Source organism: Canis aureus, chromosome 14 (assembly GCF_053574225.1).
Source record: "Canis aureus isolate CA01 chromosome 14, VMU_Caureus_v.1.0, whole genome shotgun sequence".
NCBI lineage: Eukaryota > Metazoa > Chordata > Mammalia > Carnivora > Canidae > Canis > Canis aureus.
In genome coordinates this window covers 32741085-32756775 of record NC_135624.1, presented here as the reverse complement: position 1 = coordinate 32756775, position 15691 = coordinate 32741085, and the positions used below count along the sequence as shown (strand labels likewise).

The 15691-nt window shown below is 53.0% G+C and overlaps 1 protein-coding gene across 1 annotated transcript in view; it reads right to left on the bottom strand.

Moving 5' to 3' along the window:
• The window catches only part of CCN4 (cellular communication network factor 4), a 38598-nt gene that overhangs the window by 11124 nt on the left and 11783 nt on the right, over positions 1-15691 (bottom strand). The window contains exon 2 of the mRNA XM_077847323.1: positions 5363-5642. Within this exon, the coding sequence (XP_077703449.1) occupies positions 5363-5642 (280 nt within the window). The remainder of the gene's footprint in view (positions 1-5362; positions 5643-15691) is intronic.

Here is a 15691-nt window from a genome sequence, read left to right as displayed (position 1 = left end):
GCTCTGTCCTCAAGGGAACTGGTTTTGGGGTGAGTGGCCTCAAGAGGTCTTCATCAGACATGAGATCAGGGAGTCACAGGAGGGATCTGAGGCTGCTGGGCCTGACCAGAGCTGACTCCTGGGTGCCATGTCCTGCCTTGAGGACTGTCTGGAAGCATAGGCAGAGAGCTCCCAGGCAGCAAGGGTGCCCACCCGAGGAGGGCTAGTTCGGAATCCACAGTCTGCTGATAGCTCCAGCGTCTCTCCTGGATTTGCCAGCATTGATAATAATAATCCCAGTATCTAACAGAAGTGAGGGGTCTCTAAGCGCTGTCACTGTTTTTGGTCACCTGACCTGCTGCGTGCCAGACTTCCATGCATTGCTGATTTCATCCTATAGGGAAACACCATCCCATTTTCACATATAGCAAAACTGAGTCTCAGCGGAGTTAAGTCACGTGCCGAAGGCGACATAGCTGGACGCAGAGTCTCAGCCTCTGGGAATGTTGGCATGACCGCTGTTTTTCCTGGGAGGTGATCGTGCAGGGAGGAGGCGCAGAAAGGAAAGGCGCTACCGCTCACTGGCCATCTGATCTTGTGCCAGGCACCATCTGATATGTTATCTCATTCAGTTCTCCCAGTGACTTCACGAGGAGAGTTTTATTTTCCCCATTTGGCAGCAAGGGAGGTCGAGTGATTCATTAGCTCAAGGTCACCCAGCTGGTGAATGATAGAGCTGCACCTCACTCCCGGGGGATCTCACTCCACAGCCCATTTCCTTCCACCAGACACCAGTAAAGGAGGGGAAATTGGAGAAAAACAAACCAAACCAAACCAAAACAAAGCAGAGGAAGCACTGGGTGAATCACTCATCCTTTTGTCGTGAGTCACCCCCTGACCGCGCCCTTGCTCTGGGAAGGTGTGAGCACGCGTGCGTGCATGTGTGTGCATGTGCATGCTGATGGAGGAGGAGATGAGAGTGTGCTGAAGCCTGGTGCCTCTCTGCCCCTGTGTGGGGGAACTCTGGATGGACAAGGTGGTACTGGGTGCCTGGGAGTTCTTGGGCACAGTGGCACTACGTGGGGAGCTTTCAAAAATCCTGGTGCCTGCACTGTGCCCCAGGATATGGGACTGGACCCAGGACTTGGTATTTTTGTTACTATTATTTTTTTTGGCCTTTGATATTTTTTAAAGTTCCCCAGGTGAATCTAGTTTGCAGCAGTGACAACCGCTGCTTCTGAAACCTACTCCCAGTCTCCTGGGAGTTTGGGGCAGGTTGGGGGAATGGTGGTGGTGCTAGTGGCTCTGAGCAGCCTGGCCACCACAGGCTAGAGTGAGAGTCGGGCATATGATATGCACGATGGCTGGGCCCGCAGCAGAGTCTAACATCCCTTCCTTATTCACTTTCCAACGAATGGAAGGACTGGCTCCTGGTGAAGTTCACCATCTCCAATCTGATCTCAAACTTCCTCTACCTGAAGGATCTGTAGGAACTCAACTCCTCAGCTCCACCATCCAGATCCTCACTTGCCTCACTCACCTCCCAATGGGCTATCAGCTGTGTAGAAGCTATGAGAGTGGATCATAGCCTTCTTATAGCCCAACTGTTGCATTGTCACACACCTATTTATAACTGTGTGAATGAGTCAGTGGATGGAAGGATGGATGGATGGATGGATGGATGGATGGATGGATGGATGGGAGGTAAGCTCTCATCTGTATTAGGCTCCCACATCAGGTTCTTGGCATCCCAAACACCCAAAGAAGTAGATATTATTTGCCACATTTTCCTTGATGACAAAACTGACACTTAAAAGGTTAAGTAGCTTGCCCAAGGCCACCCTATTAGTTAGTTATGGTACTGGGATTCGAACTTAGATTGTCTAGTGCCAAAGACCATACATGACCTGTCTACTCCCTCCCTTTCACAATGGGGAGTCTGAGTCTGGCAGGAGATTGGCCTCCTCCTCTGAGGATGACCGTGGACAAAGCTGAGATAATTTCTACAAGGGAAAGTTAAAACAAAGCAAGTAAAACAATGACCCAGAACAGCCGGTCACATTAGAGTCGTTAATGCGGTCCCTTGTTTATTCTCTACAACTGCTTGGGGTTGGTTTGATCATGCTCCTTAAGTGATGTGCCCAAGGTCACGTAGCCAGCAAATGGCAGAGCCAGCATTCAAAACCCAGGTTTGTCTGCCTGTAAATTGCACGATCCTTCCAGCAAACCACACTGCTCCCAGGCCTGGCCCAGCTGTATTAAATGCAGAGTAATGTTTGTACAACCAAAATAGCCAAAGAGTGTAATTCAGAGGTCACTCTCTGCCCATAGAAGTATTTAGCTTGGCCCACAGAATGTTTTGAAATACATTCTTGGAACATGTTGCCAACATTTTACAAATCATACTCAAATCTGGACTTTTAGATTCTCTTGAAAACTGAGCAGAATGGACAAGACCAAGCTCACTTTTCTGCTTGGCCATGGTGGCTGGCGCCCAGGACCTCTGGTAGCCAAAGCTTGCATTCACTAATTTGCCATAGTTCCACCTTTCCCTGAGTTACGTGTGCCAGGGTTGTGGCTGCTCATTTTTATGACCTGTCTTGTCTTGGCCTCATTACATACCCATCTTCAAGGACAGGTTTAACCTTTCTTGGGGGAATATCCAGTAGTTGAGTTGACCATTTGCCACAAGACTGTCTAAAGAGGGTCTCTTCTTTCCCTTTCCCCTGCTGGACCCAAGGTGCCTTCCTCTCTATGGCCATCAGACCCTAGTCTCTCCTCTTTCTTGCCTTAGGGTCTCATGAACCCAGATACCCTGGCAGCATTTCTAGGAAGATGTTTGGTAGGACACCAGTGAGTTGTGTGTTTGTGTGTATGTGTGTACGCACATATGCATGCGATGTGTGTATCTGTGAGTGTGCACATGTGTCGTGGGGTGGTTGAGTGGTAAAAATCTGCCTGAACAAAACAATTCCCTGTGCAAATAAGTCTCAGAAATAAGAGCTTCTTGTGATATCTCCCATTTTGGAATTTTACGGTGGACGTGAAAATATAAAATCTCGCAGAAGTTCTATATACTTGCTTAACTTCGTTTATTCCAGGGTCTGCAAATCTATGTGACCAGGGAACCATCGGCAAGTGTAATACCTATTAACGTCTGTGGACCAGATTTCTTTCCAGATAAAAGGAAAGGGGGCAGCCTGAGTGGCTCAGCGGTTTAGTGCCACCTTCAGCCTAGGGCCTGATCCCAGAGACCTGGGATTGAGTCCCACGTCAGGCTCCCTGCATGGAGCCTGCTTCTCCCTCTGCCTGTGTCTCTGCCTCTCTCTCCTTCTGTGTCTCTCATCAATAAATAAATAAAATCTTAAAAAAAAAAAAAAAAGGAAAGGGAATACACAAAGGCTCATGGTGAGGGGAAGCTAAGAGGCTGTGGTGAGTGAAAGCAGGACCCGAGATACAAAGAGATATGGGGTGTAGATGGATTGGGAAGGTGGTTTCCCAGGCCTTTGGTGGGAGAAGGGCAGGCAGGAGAGGTAGTGTCAGGGCCTGCCCAATCTCTGGGTTCATGAGAGAAGATCTATAAAGACATGGTGCCAGGCACATAGTAAGATGTCAGTATAGCTTTAGAGATTAACTAGTATGATCACAGTGAACTGAGTTACCTTTTTAATGGCCTTGAAGAACAGCTGTAAAAGGGGAAAGAAATGATGAGACAGTCTTATATAACAAAGGGATTCTAGCGTAGGAAGTCTCAGCCGGATTTCGTCACCTGGGTATGGAGAGAGATTATATGACTGCATATATATGTATGCAGTCAGTCTCAAACCTGGGTGTGTGCATGAGAATCACCTGGGAAGCTTGTTAAAGGTGTAGATACCCACCTTCACTTCTAGAGAATTTTCCTCAGTGAGTCTGGGGTGGGGCTCAAGGATAACACTTTTCACCAACACATCAGAGGACTCTATGCCGGTGGTGAGGCAAGTTCTCTTTGAGCACATTCTTTTGTGGGGCTAATAGTGAGTCTGAATAAAAGGGAAAAAATAGATGGATGGCAGAATCAAGGGTGGTTACATGGAAAGCTAAAGACAGACTTGGTAGGAAAGCTGAAGCATGAATCAATGATTAAAGAGCAGAAAAGTGCTTATGATTAACTGTGAGACACAGGTAGGATTGTCTGACTTGGAATTATGGTCATAACCCTCATCAACCACCCACCTCAGGAGACATAATAGGTCAGCTGAGGATAAGAGACGATGCTTTGTGTGAACATGTCATTGGGTGCATATGGAGTCATAGTTATGGAGAAGTCTTGTCTCAGCCCTAGGGGATGAAAGGCGTTGCTGGGTTTATGAGGCTTTGTGTACTTTTTCAGGAGTTGGGTTACTGTGTCATGATGTCTAGTTACCTCTCTTTATCATGCTGGGTCATGTATTTTGGGTAAATGCTTGGACGAGTCAAGCAAAGTGACTACCATTCCAGATAGAAACACGAGATCAGAAAACTCCTGAAAGGAAGTCTCTGGGAACAAAAAAAGGACATGATAAGGCTCTTGAAGAGCAAAGAAACAATAACAATAGTTGTCCCCCCCAAGCATGAGGATATTATAAAGACTAAGAGTAAAGAAAAAGCAAAGGCAATTGGAACCCTTGGAAAAACAAAAAGCTTCATAAGAAAGAAAATTCAAATATACTATCTGATGTTTCAGTAACATCATTTGCATAGTCATAATATTTTAAGTACTGATTATTGTATAACAAAAAATTATGAAAATAATATTGCAAGTTAGGTGATGTGTCCAGTGGTATTGAGGAGTTAGGTCATCAGCTGTCATATAGGAATATTGATAGATAAAATTGATATTTTAAGCCAATCAAGTTATATTAGAAGACATATATTATACAGTGATAACTACGAGAAGAAAGGGCTAAAAAAAGTGTCTGTGGTAACTAAAAGAACATAGGTGTGTAGGAAGGGATGATTGTAGCCTTCTGATTTTATTCTTTTAAGGTTACTGGATTAAAAAAAACTATTTTATTTAAATTTAGAATATTACTAAAATATCTGGAGTTCAATGAGTTTTGGTGCCCTTGAAAGGCATAGGCATCCACGCTTAGAATGAATCCGTGCTTAGGTCTTTCCCCAGTCCCTTTTCCCCAGTCAACCATGGATATGCCTCCAGGATGGAGAAGAGAGCAGGAAGCCAGGCTCTGGAGGCAAGAAGAATGTAGGTATCCCTCCCTCTTCGGGAAGGTCTCAGCTTCTGACCTGTAATCATGGACTGGAGTAGGGGAGAGGCAGGAGACCGGCCAGGGGAAGGGCTATGGGTGAGGGCTGGAGCTGGAGGTGCGGGGGCTGGCCAGAAGGTAGGGAGGGTCTCACTTACGTGCACACACTCCTATTGCGTACCTCGGGCGGTCCCCACTGTAGTCGCAGTAGAGGCCCCGGTGGGGGTCACAGATGGCTGCCTCTGTGCAGTTGTCCCCCAGCTGCTGAGCACACATTTTACAGCATTCACAGCCGTCTGTGATGAGGCTGACCCCCAGCGGGCAGCGGGGTGGGGACGGCGGGCACTCACACGGCCACTTGCAGAATTGGGGGCGTGAAGACGTATCCTCCAGTGGCACGGGGGTGAAGGCCATGGCCGTGGGGGCTGGAGAGAAGGCCTGTGGGGGAACAGCAGAGATAAAGTGCTGCCAGGCAGGGGTTTCAAAGCCCAAAGAGGGCTGGCAATCACCTTCTCATCTTCCTGGTGTTAGAGGTAGACATGAACTTGTTTTCCTACCATGTTTTTGATAGCTGGACATCTCCTTTCTCTTCAGTAAAAAGGACCAAGGAGCCAGGAGGTCAGATAAGATAAGCCAATTTCCCCAGTCCCCCTGCTGGAGGTGGCGGGGCCCAGATTCTCTGTCAGATCCCTGGCCACACTAGGCCTCATGTGTGTTTCCTTCTGTCCTGGAACATCCCACAACCTGGGAGGGCACCGAGGTGGTCCCATTTCACAGATGCGGGAGCTGAGGTTTTGTGCAGCAAATATCTCCTGATGAGTCATGTTTCGAGGTGTGGTTTGTATCCCATCCCCTTTCCTCTGCGGCCCAAAGAGCCACCCTCTTCACTCCAGGTCCTCGGGAGCTTGCAGAGCCAGGTGATTCATATTTGACAGGAGTTTTAGCCAGCTGACCTATTATTATCATCATCATCATCATCATCATCATCATTATTTTTGCCATTGTTCTTATTATATCTCCTCTGAGCCCCAGGAAAGGCTGCGGTGGGGCGGTGGCAGGTATACAACCTCAGAGCCCCCTGCCACCGGCTCTCCCTGACCCTGTAAAGGGGAGTTGGGCCTAAAGAGCCATCCCTGCATGGAGGAACAGGTAGACAGAATGGGAGGCTGATCTGGGGTGTCTGTGAGTTTAGGAGTTTCAAGCCACCTGTATCTCTGGGAGCCAGTCACCTTCCCACCCTGTCTGGCTGCCTCCCTGAACCCCTATCCTGGACCCTCGCTCTTTGCTCCGGAGAAATGGAATTGCCTGAGGACAGGGAGTGTGCAGCCCGCTTCCAGCCACTGACTCATCCACAGTGTGATCCCTGCTGGGGAGCATCCTGTCCAGGGCTTCTCGACCGAGACTCCAGAATTCCAAGGTCAGCAGAGGTGGGGCCAGGGCTTCTTGAGGGCCCAAGGAGGAGCCACCTCCTCCATCTCGAACCTGAGAAGCCCTGCTTGGCGGAGCTCAGAGATCTGCATTTGATCCTTGGAATGACACATGCTGACATATGCTGATTCTTCTTCCCTTTTGTCTGAGGAGGAAACTGAGACCCAAGGAGGCAGAGGGACACGTCCAGGATGACACAATATGTGTCAGGACCTCAACACGGACGACTCTCCTAACTCTCATTTCTACACCCGTTACCTTCGCCCTCTGTGAGCTGCACAACAAACGATGGCTGGGCTAGCTCAGAGTCTCTCTCAGGTTCTAGGCATTTGACAAGGAGTTTAAAAATTCTCTGATTTTGGAGAACCCACAGCTTATGGGAGAGACAGACATTTTAAATCACAATGCAAAAATTACACAGGGGGCTGGGCATCCCGGGGGAGCCCCTGGAGCTCCCTGAAAGTCAGCACAGGAATCCCTGTGTCTCAAGGGGAGTGGAGTCCACCCCTGCACACTTGGCAGTGAGGACCAGCGGCCAGGAGGCATGATCCAGGTTGAGGGGTTGGAGTCCTTGGGCTCTCGGTTATAAGTCTGGCACATGATATGCACCGTAAATACTGATTTAACAAATGAAAGGCCCTTGAAAATCAAACAGGCAAACCTTGATTTGAAGCTTTTGTCATCTCTGGGCTTGGTTTCAGGGATCCATCATTGCCCACATCTTTCTTACCGCAGGATTTCTGGCGTGAGATTCTCTGTGGCCAAAATGTCCTTCCCGCTTCCCTTCATCTGGGCAGGGCCACTCAGGCTGCACCTTAGAGACCTCCCCAACCCTCCCACCCCCGGAGCACATACTCCTGGCTGCTGCCCTGAGAGCACCTGGCATGTGCTGGTCACATTCTGCACACTTGGCAATCAGACCTTCGGGAGACTAATGCAGCCCATGGGGATGAGGACGGGGCTGGGGCGGGGGCCCACAGTGTCTGGCCCACAGCATGGGGGCCTCTCCCCTCCTTCCCGCCTTACCGTCTCCTCACTGGGGGCTTCTCTGCGAGGCTGGAGTCAGAGACCCAGGCTGGCCAAGGGAATCATGCCTGTGGTCCCCTCCATTGGCCATGGGTGACGTGGTTTGCAAAGCCCAGCTGGTAGGGACCCAAGAGCTCTGGAGGTTGGCAGTGCTGGCCCATGTTCACCTGGGGCATGAGCTTCCTGCCCTGCTCACTTTTCCTCAGATATACAATGCAACACAACAAAACCCTAGGCCCTTAATAAAACCAGCCCGATGCACACACTCATGCACACCTCTTTCTGACTCTGTGGAGAGAACTTTCCTCGTCATTCTGTGACACTAGAAGGCTCAGAGTTTCCTGAGCACCCATGGATTGTCTCTGACCAGTCCCCGGGCCCTCAGTGCATATATATATATATATATTCTTGGCAGAGGAAATAAAAAAAAAGCCCTGTCCTCCAGGAAGCCTCCCATGCCTGCCCCAGGCTGTGTTAGAGGGGCTCCCTCTCCTCTACACTGTGAACTGTGGAGGCCTTACTTCTGTCTGTGGGCCTGACACACGGCCCCTAGCCCCCACCAGGACTCTAAGTGTTTCTTGGTGGAATGGCTACAGGGGGATTACTGACTCCAAGGGGCTATGTATGGTGTCACTTGGTACTCGGGACCTCCCATCCTGGAACCTCTCCTCTCAGCTCAGATTAAATTTGAGTGTAAAAAAAAAAAAAAAAGGAACATGGGACCTGAGACAGTCAGCGGTGTGTTCCTTCTGTGTGGCCTTAGACAAGCCTCCTAACCTTGCTGGGCCTCGATATCCCCATCTGTGATAGGGCTGCAATAATGTTCCCCTCTAGAAGCTGTGGGGAGGGTGATGGGCTCCATGTGTGGACACACTAGCAGGCCGGGCACATGGCAGGTTCTCCAAAGCATGACTTGTCCTTTGCATTTCTTTGTGTGTGTGTGTGTGGGGGGGGTCCTCCTCCACCCCCACAGGGCTCAGCACAGGGTTCTTGGGGTTGGGCCCTTTGAGCTGAGCTGGGATGGACTGTAACCAGCCAACCTGGCAGGGACACCGTGGTCACCATCTATCCTGGGGTCTCCAAGTTAAAGCTCCCCAGAAGGAAGCCTCCTTTCCAGCACCTTCTGGGAGCTCCTTAGGGGGAGCTGGGGCAGCCAGGAACCGGCTCTGGGCGGTCAGCGGAGCCCGGCCCTTGCTGTTGCCGCCACCTGCTGGTGGGAAGCCTCCTAGACCTCCGCCCAGAGAAGAAGGCAGTGGGGGCTGGTGCAGGGGGCGCCAGGGATTCCTGGGCTTGACGGGAGACCCTTGAATCCTCGCTGCCTTGGCCTGCGTTGTCGCCACGAGGGATAGGACTGCAGCTTATTTCTGATGGCGAATTCTCTGTGTGTGTGCGCATGCGGGGAAGCAGAGGGGTGCCCTCAGGGGCGGACAAGTGTAGTTGGAGAGATGCGCCTCAACTCTTTCATGCATTCTATGGACAGATGCTTAGTGAACCCCTACCCCGTGCCAGGCTTTGTGAAAGGTTTGGAGGAAGCAAAGGTGCAGGAGATGCAACCAACAGGCCTCGTGAGCATCGTAGTCGTGACTCAGTGTGACCAGGGCTATAAGGATGGTGCCGCACATTCATGCAGCCCCTTCCGTTTGTTCACCGGGTCCCTCAACACACCTCTAATCAGCTCTCCCTTTGTGCCAGGTGCTTTACTAGGTGCTGGGCAGGCAGTGGGGGGGGGGGCGTACAGTGGGGAAATGAAGCCAACCTGTAGGAGCACAAAGGAGGGGTGGCCATGTCTGCTGGGACTGGAGAAGGCTTCTCAGGAGGGTGCTGTGGGAGGAATAGAATAGTGAAGGGCGAGCAGGATTAGGGCAGCGAGGAAGGGCACAAGCGGAGGGACCAGCAGGTGCAAAGTCCATGAGCAGGGCACATGTGCTTGTGTCTGGGGGCAGGGGAGGATCGTGGTGGGCTGGTGCAGGGTGCAGGCCAGAGGTGGGAGGAGCTGGAGGCTGGAATAGGCTGCACTGAGGCCGTTGGCAGATAGGTCAGAGAGGGCCCGGAATGCCCTGAGCCCTGGGTCTCAGGCTTTGGGCTGGGGTCTGCGGTGATCATTCGTTGAAGGATTTTAGCAGAACGATCTCGGGGCAGATTTGTGGTTTAGAAACATCACACCGTGTCAAGTGTAGTCGTCGCCACCTACTGTCCAAGTGACCCTGGAAGTTCACTTTCTGAGCCTTGGTTTTCTCTGTCGTGAAGTGGTGTTCCTGCTGCTACATACCCCACCCGCCAAGGTTCTGGAGCAAGCGCTGAATGAGATCATGGCTACAACTTCTAGCTTGTTCTAGCCAGTTCATTCCGTTGCAGACTGTAGCTCGGGCGTAACCACCAGGCACCAGTCTTGAGCTGGATCTCGGTTACCGTGGCCCATCCTGCGTCCTGCCCACTGCCCGTTGGTTCGTATTATGAGCTCCACTTTATAGATGGGCGAAGGGGCTTGTTCATGGTCAACATGTCGTATGTGATAGAATTTGGACACAATCCCAAATCTGTGGGGTTCATGCTTTTCCCACTACTGTACACGAAGGAGAATTTTCTAATGGAGGGGACTCAGTTGTTTGATAGTGAGTGCACCATCAGTGGAGGTAATCAAGGAGTAGCTGGACAATCATCTGGGCTGGGAGCTGTAGAAGGGGTGCCTGGCCTCAAATCCTATCGCATAGCAGGTGTCAAGAAGCATCCGTTAATAGAATGAATGAGGGGCACCTATTCATTCAGTGGTTGAGTATCTGCCTTTGGCTCAGGGCGTGATCCCAGGGTCCTGGGATCGAGTCTGACATCAGGGTCCCCGCAGGGAGCCTGCTTCTCCCTCTGCCTGTGTCTCTGCCTCTCTCTGTGTCTCTCATGAATAAATAAATAAAATCTTAAAAAAAAATAGAATGAATGAAAGAGTCCAGGGATATTTCCCCCATGACACTGATCCCCCTTGAGGGCAGGAGCCACGTGCCGTGCATTTCCCTGTGCACGTGCACACAGACACACACACGCGCGTGCACACATGCCCTTACATCATGGCTGGTATCTACTCAAGGAGCTAATTTCCGAAGCTCCTACGACTGATATTGGAGTGTTCATTGTATATGGAGAGCTTTTTTTTTTTTTAATATGGAGAGCTTTTATGCCCCGTCCCATACAGATCCCGAGCAAATCACAAGGCAGGCCTACTAATTTACCCCAGGGAGGAGGAAACAGAGGTTCAGAGTGGTTGAGTGACGGTGGTACATGGCGACACCGCTAGTCCGGGGTGGGGGTGTGTGTGGGTGCACAGCCAGGATGGAACCAAGCTCGGCCTCGCGCACAAGCCTCAGCACCTAACTCTTCTGCCATCTCTGGTCACCCTCCCAGGTGCTCCCATCACACCCAACCGTCTGTGGTCACCCTCCCAGGATGCTCCCATCACACCCGACCAAAGCTAATGTCCAGAGGCCGGGGGGCTCCGAGAGAGGCTGTAGGATCCCTGAGTGACGTGTGTGCCCCCTCAAGATCGCATTTCATGACCGGTGGGGACCGTAGGCACTCAGGTCCCTGCCGAGGCTTAGGCCCAGCAGCCCGGAGCCCCGTTTCGGGGTCCGTCCTCCTCCATAAACTCCGGCCTGAGCTACGGTCCTGGGGTTGAGTGGACGGGAGAGAACAGGAGCCCATGAGTGGGGCGCCTTGTCCTGCGTGGTCCTTGAGTATTCCAGGTGGGGGGCATCTCAGCCCTCCTCTCGGAACAACCTGCGGGGCCAAGAAGAACGGGAAGCCCGCGGTTTCCCTTCTGCGGAGTATGTGTCGGTGGGCCCCGTGCTGGACGTGCTTGGAGCAGCGGGCCCAGAGGACTCGCCGTCCTCCCAGAGCTCACTCTCGCTGTGCCGCCTTCCTGGGCTCCTCATTCCCAGAACTTGGATTTCCCTTCCAGGAGCTTCTACAGCCGATATGGGGCCAGGCAGGCGGATGTGTTCACTAATGCCACGAAATGTGCCAGATATGGTGCATTCAGGTGATGAATCCTCATACCAAGCCTTGGAATAACCACCCCAGGGATCCCTGGGTGGCGCAGCAGTTTAGCGCCTGCCTTTGGCCCAGGGCGCGATCCTGGAGACCCGGGATCAAATCCCACGTCGGGCTCCTGGTGCATGGAGCCTGCTTCTCGCTTCTCCCTCTGCCTGTGTCTCTGCCTCTCTCTCTCTCTGTGACTATCATAAATAAATAAAAGTTAAATAAAAATAAAAAAAAACCACCCCAGCCCCATTTAAGCAGTGGGGAAACTGAGGCTCGGGCAGTCTAGGAAGTGGCCCAGAGGCCTGGGCTGTGATGGGTAGAAGGATCTGACTCCACGCTCTGTGCTGGAAGCCTCTGGTTTCCCTTCGAATCACCAGCAAAGCCACAGTCGCCCTCCTACTCCGCACCAAAGCCATCCCCCAAGGTGCATGGTGCTGATGACGTTTGCACCATGTGGCCACTCCCCGGGCAGGGGACGCTTGATGACATCAGCTTCTGGTAAAACGGCTCGTCTAGGAAACCAAGAAGGCAGCTGGGATGTGGGGGTGGTGATGCTGACTTCCTAGGGGGCCCAGTCGGTCTCAGAACCTCCTTTCCAGTGTAACCCCTGCACCTGTGCCCCCAAGGGGCCGAGCCAGCCCACTGTGGGTGTCTCTCGTAGGTTCCTCACCGGGGCACTGGCTCCCTGAGAAGCCAGATAAGGCTGCAACTGTTTGTCTCACACGCATTTTTTTCTCTTGTAGATACTCTTACACACACACACACACACACACACACACACGCCTGCAGGAGATGGGCCACCTTGAACGTCCAGGTTAGCATGGCATGTCCACCTGCGCTTTGCCACGACGATGCGTGGGCCACTGACATAAAGATATTGGTTCTCCTTTTCCATCCAGAACATGAGTGGGGCAAGTGCCTCAGCCAGAGAGCAGAGGTAAGAGGCTCCCCAGACCTTCTGTTCACTGGCTTCCTCAGGAACTCACCCGCATCCCAGGGCACGGCACCCTTGCCCTTCCCATGACCAGGGACCGGCCGTCCTCACCATAGCACCATCCTCATCGTTGGGGGTTCGGGGCACAGCAGCAGTGTGTACTCGTGCTGAGCTCGAGTGGATGGTCAGGCCTACTTTGGGAGTGCATCCCTGGCCACTCCCAAACACCATGTGTGGCCCGAGGAAATGTCTGGAGCCTCTGAGTCCCAGCTGCGCACTATGGGCCTTTGTCCTGGGCTCTGCTGCCTGACCGGGCTGCGCCCCCGGCCCCCACCAACACCACCCCATGCCCCAGCCTGTGCTGCTGGGCTGAGTGCAGGAACCAGGGAGCTTGGGCCCCTCGCCCATGTTGGGCCCTTGTCTCTGTGGACAACGAGCGAGCACAGGACTTCTGTGATGCTTCGTTTTTAAGCTAAAACCTTGTCATTCTGTTCTTACGCCCATTCCCAGCCATAGGTGCTTGGGCAAACCCCACAGAGCACAGAGGGTAGTTCAGGCAACTGTCGAAACGGGAAGGTCTGGAGGCAGCCCTGTGTCTGCCCAGAGAGCCCTCTAGGATCGCCGGAACGGGACTTTCCTCCTGGGGCCGAGGCTCTTCCTGGAACCCCTGGATGCTTGGCTGACCCTTGGGACACCCTGAGGCTCGTACCAGGCTCCCACTTTCTCTTCTGGTTTTGGAGCCTCTCCCTGCATTCCCCAGCACAGACCGGAGCTGGGCCCAAGCCCTGTCCCCCGCCCTAGGCAGCTCTGCTGGGGTCCTTCCATCCGCCTTGAGCTATCCGAGCCAGGGTGGCTGTGCCCATTCTACAGATGGGAAACTGATCTTTGCCAATGCACTATCATATGGGGCCCATGTTGGGTTTTCTAACAGCGGAAGCTAAGAGGGGAAAACAAAACAACCATTGTTTTGCTTCCCTAGGTGGGTGCCCAGTGCTCCCTCGGCCACAGCCTGGTCTTGGCTGGTCCCAGCTGCTCAAGCCCTGACACCAGCCTCACCAGCTGCACCCCCGCCCAATGACCTCTGCTGACAACCAGGGCAGCCTCTACAAATAGAACCACTTCCTATGGGGGTTCCCACGTCAGAACCACCTCAAGGCCTTAGTAAACACTAATGTGTGGCCGCTGACCCCAGATAGCCTGACTTCAATGCTTCGGGCAGGGCGTGCAGAGGTTGGGAACAGCAGGCCTACCTGTTCCCAACCCCCCACTTTGAATCCTCGCCTTCGGTTCTTCTAGGAGGGGCTGAGAATCTGTATCGGGGCCTGCACCTCTGGTGAGTCTCTGGAATGGGAAGCCTGTCTTCGAGCGCAAGGCAGGGGAAGGAAAGCTGTGGGGGCTCCAGGCTGACCTCCTCTTCAAACATGTGACTTCCGTGGGTCACCTGCTGACGCCCTGCCCCACCTCCCACAGCACCATCCACGCGGACCCGCAGGACACGCGGCATTCCCTGACTTCACACGGATGCTCTGCTGGGGATCCAGGCTTCGTGCAGCTCATTGAACATGATGGCTTTGCCCTTAGTGTTTTATGAAAGTCACTGGAAGACTTGGAGAAGTAAAAAGGGAGCAGCTCCTCATGACGGGTCCCTAAGGGTCTGCTGTGGTCTGCAAGTGTGTGGCTCCCTCTGCCCCCCAGATTCATGTGTTGAGATGCTAACCTCTAAAGTCATAGGCGGCAGGACTCTGGGAGGAAGGGAGGCCATGAGGTGTAGCCCTGGTGAATAGGGGGGATAGAGCCCTTATGAAAGATACCCCAGAGAGTCCCCGTGCCCCTTCCTCCATGTGAGGACACAGGGACAGGACACCAGCCACGAGCCAGGAAGAGGCTCCTCATCAGAACATGACCGCGCGGGCACCATGATCTCCGTCTCCAGAATCTGGGAGAAATACATTCCAGTTGTTCATAAGCACCCCCGGGTCTGTGGTATTTTGTTACAGCTGCCTGAACGGATTAAGACAGCGCCAGACACTTGGACAGGGACGGTGATCGCGGGGTAAAAGAAATGAATCGACCCCTTCAACTGTACCTCCTATGAAGCAAATGAAAATTAGGGGATGGGGGTGGGTGGGTGGGAAACTAAAGCCCCTGTAGGAAATGTTGCAAATGTAGTTTGGGAGATGCTGTTTAAAGATGAGTGGTAACTGGATTTTAGGGTGTCTCGCAGCCCCTCGGAAAACGGACCCGGGGACAGGGGAGTTTAACAATTTGACTTGCATTATTGGTTTTCCCAAGAACACATGGCAGCAGGCAAGGGAACAGAAAGGGGGAAGCTGGCCGTGGCGGGGAGGGGGCACCCAGGGAACTGAGATGTTGTGCTTGATGATGAAGATGGAGCCCACCCGCTTCCCAGCATGTGGGTGCTTCATCGGGGACAGGGGCGCTCGCGTGAGAGGCGCAGCATCAAGACTACGATGCGGGGTGATGAGGATTGTAATGGGGTTGAGCCCAAGCTGCCCAGGACCCCGGGAGAGGAGATGGGAACCTCTTGGGGAGGGGGTTGTTTTAGGAAAAGGCTGTTCCCCCCCCTCCTTGAGGCCCGGTATTGAGCCTGATTCCCCCCGGGGAGGCAAGTGCTCAGTGCCTGGAAGGGATGGTCCTGGAGCCTGGCTCCTCCGCGTTCAGGAGGCCACACCTAGATGCCCCACAAGGGGGCATCCTTGAGACAGAAATGGTTGGCGGGGACCCCGAACTGTTCTGGGGCCTGCAGGAAAGAGCTGCCTTGCCTCTTCACCCCATTACTGAAATGAGGGCCCTGGGGGGGAGTGGAAGCATGAGCTCTGGCCCCAGAGCTGTGGGGCCCCTGTGGCCCAGCTGACTTCCCCACCACTCTGACCTCCCTCCCTGTCCTAGGGGAGTCACAGTGTAAGTGGGGAGGGGGGACCCCTATTTCCTGAGCTCCTCGTAGGACAGCACCCCTAGGGACCTGTACCTGTGATCCCGGTGGGGGCTGCCCTTCAGGCAGGAAGGTCTGAGCTCCCTTACCCCTAAAGTCAGCAGGCCTGAGTGTGGG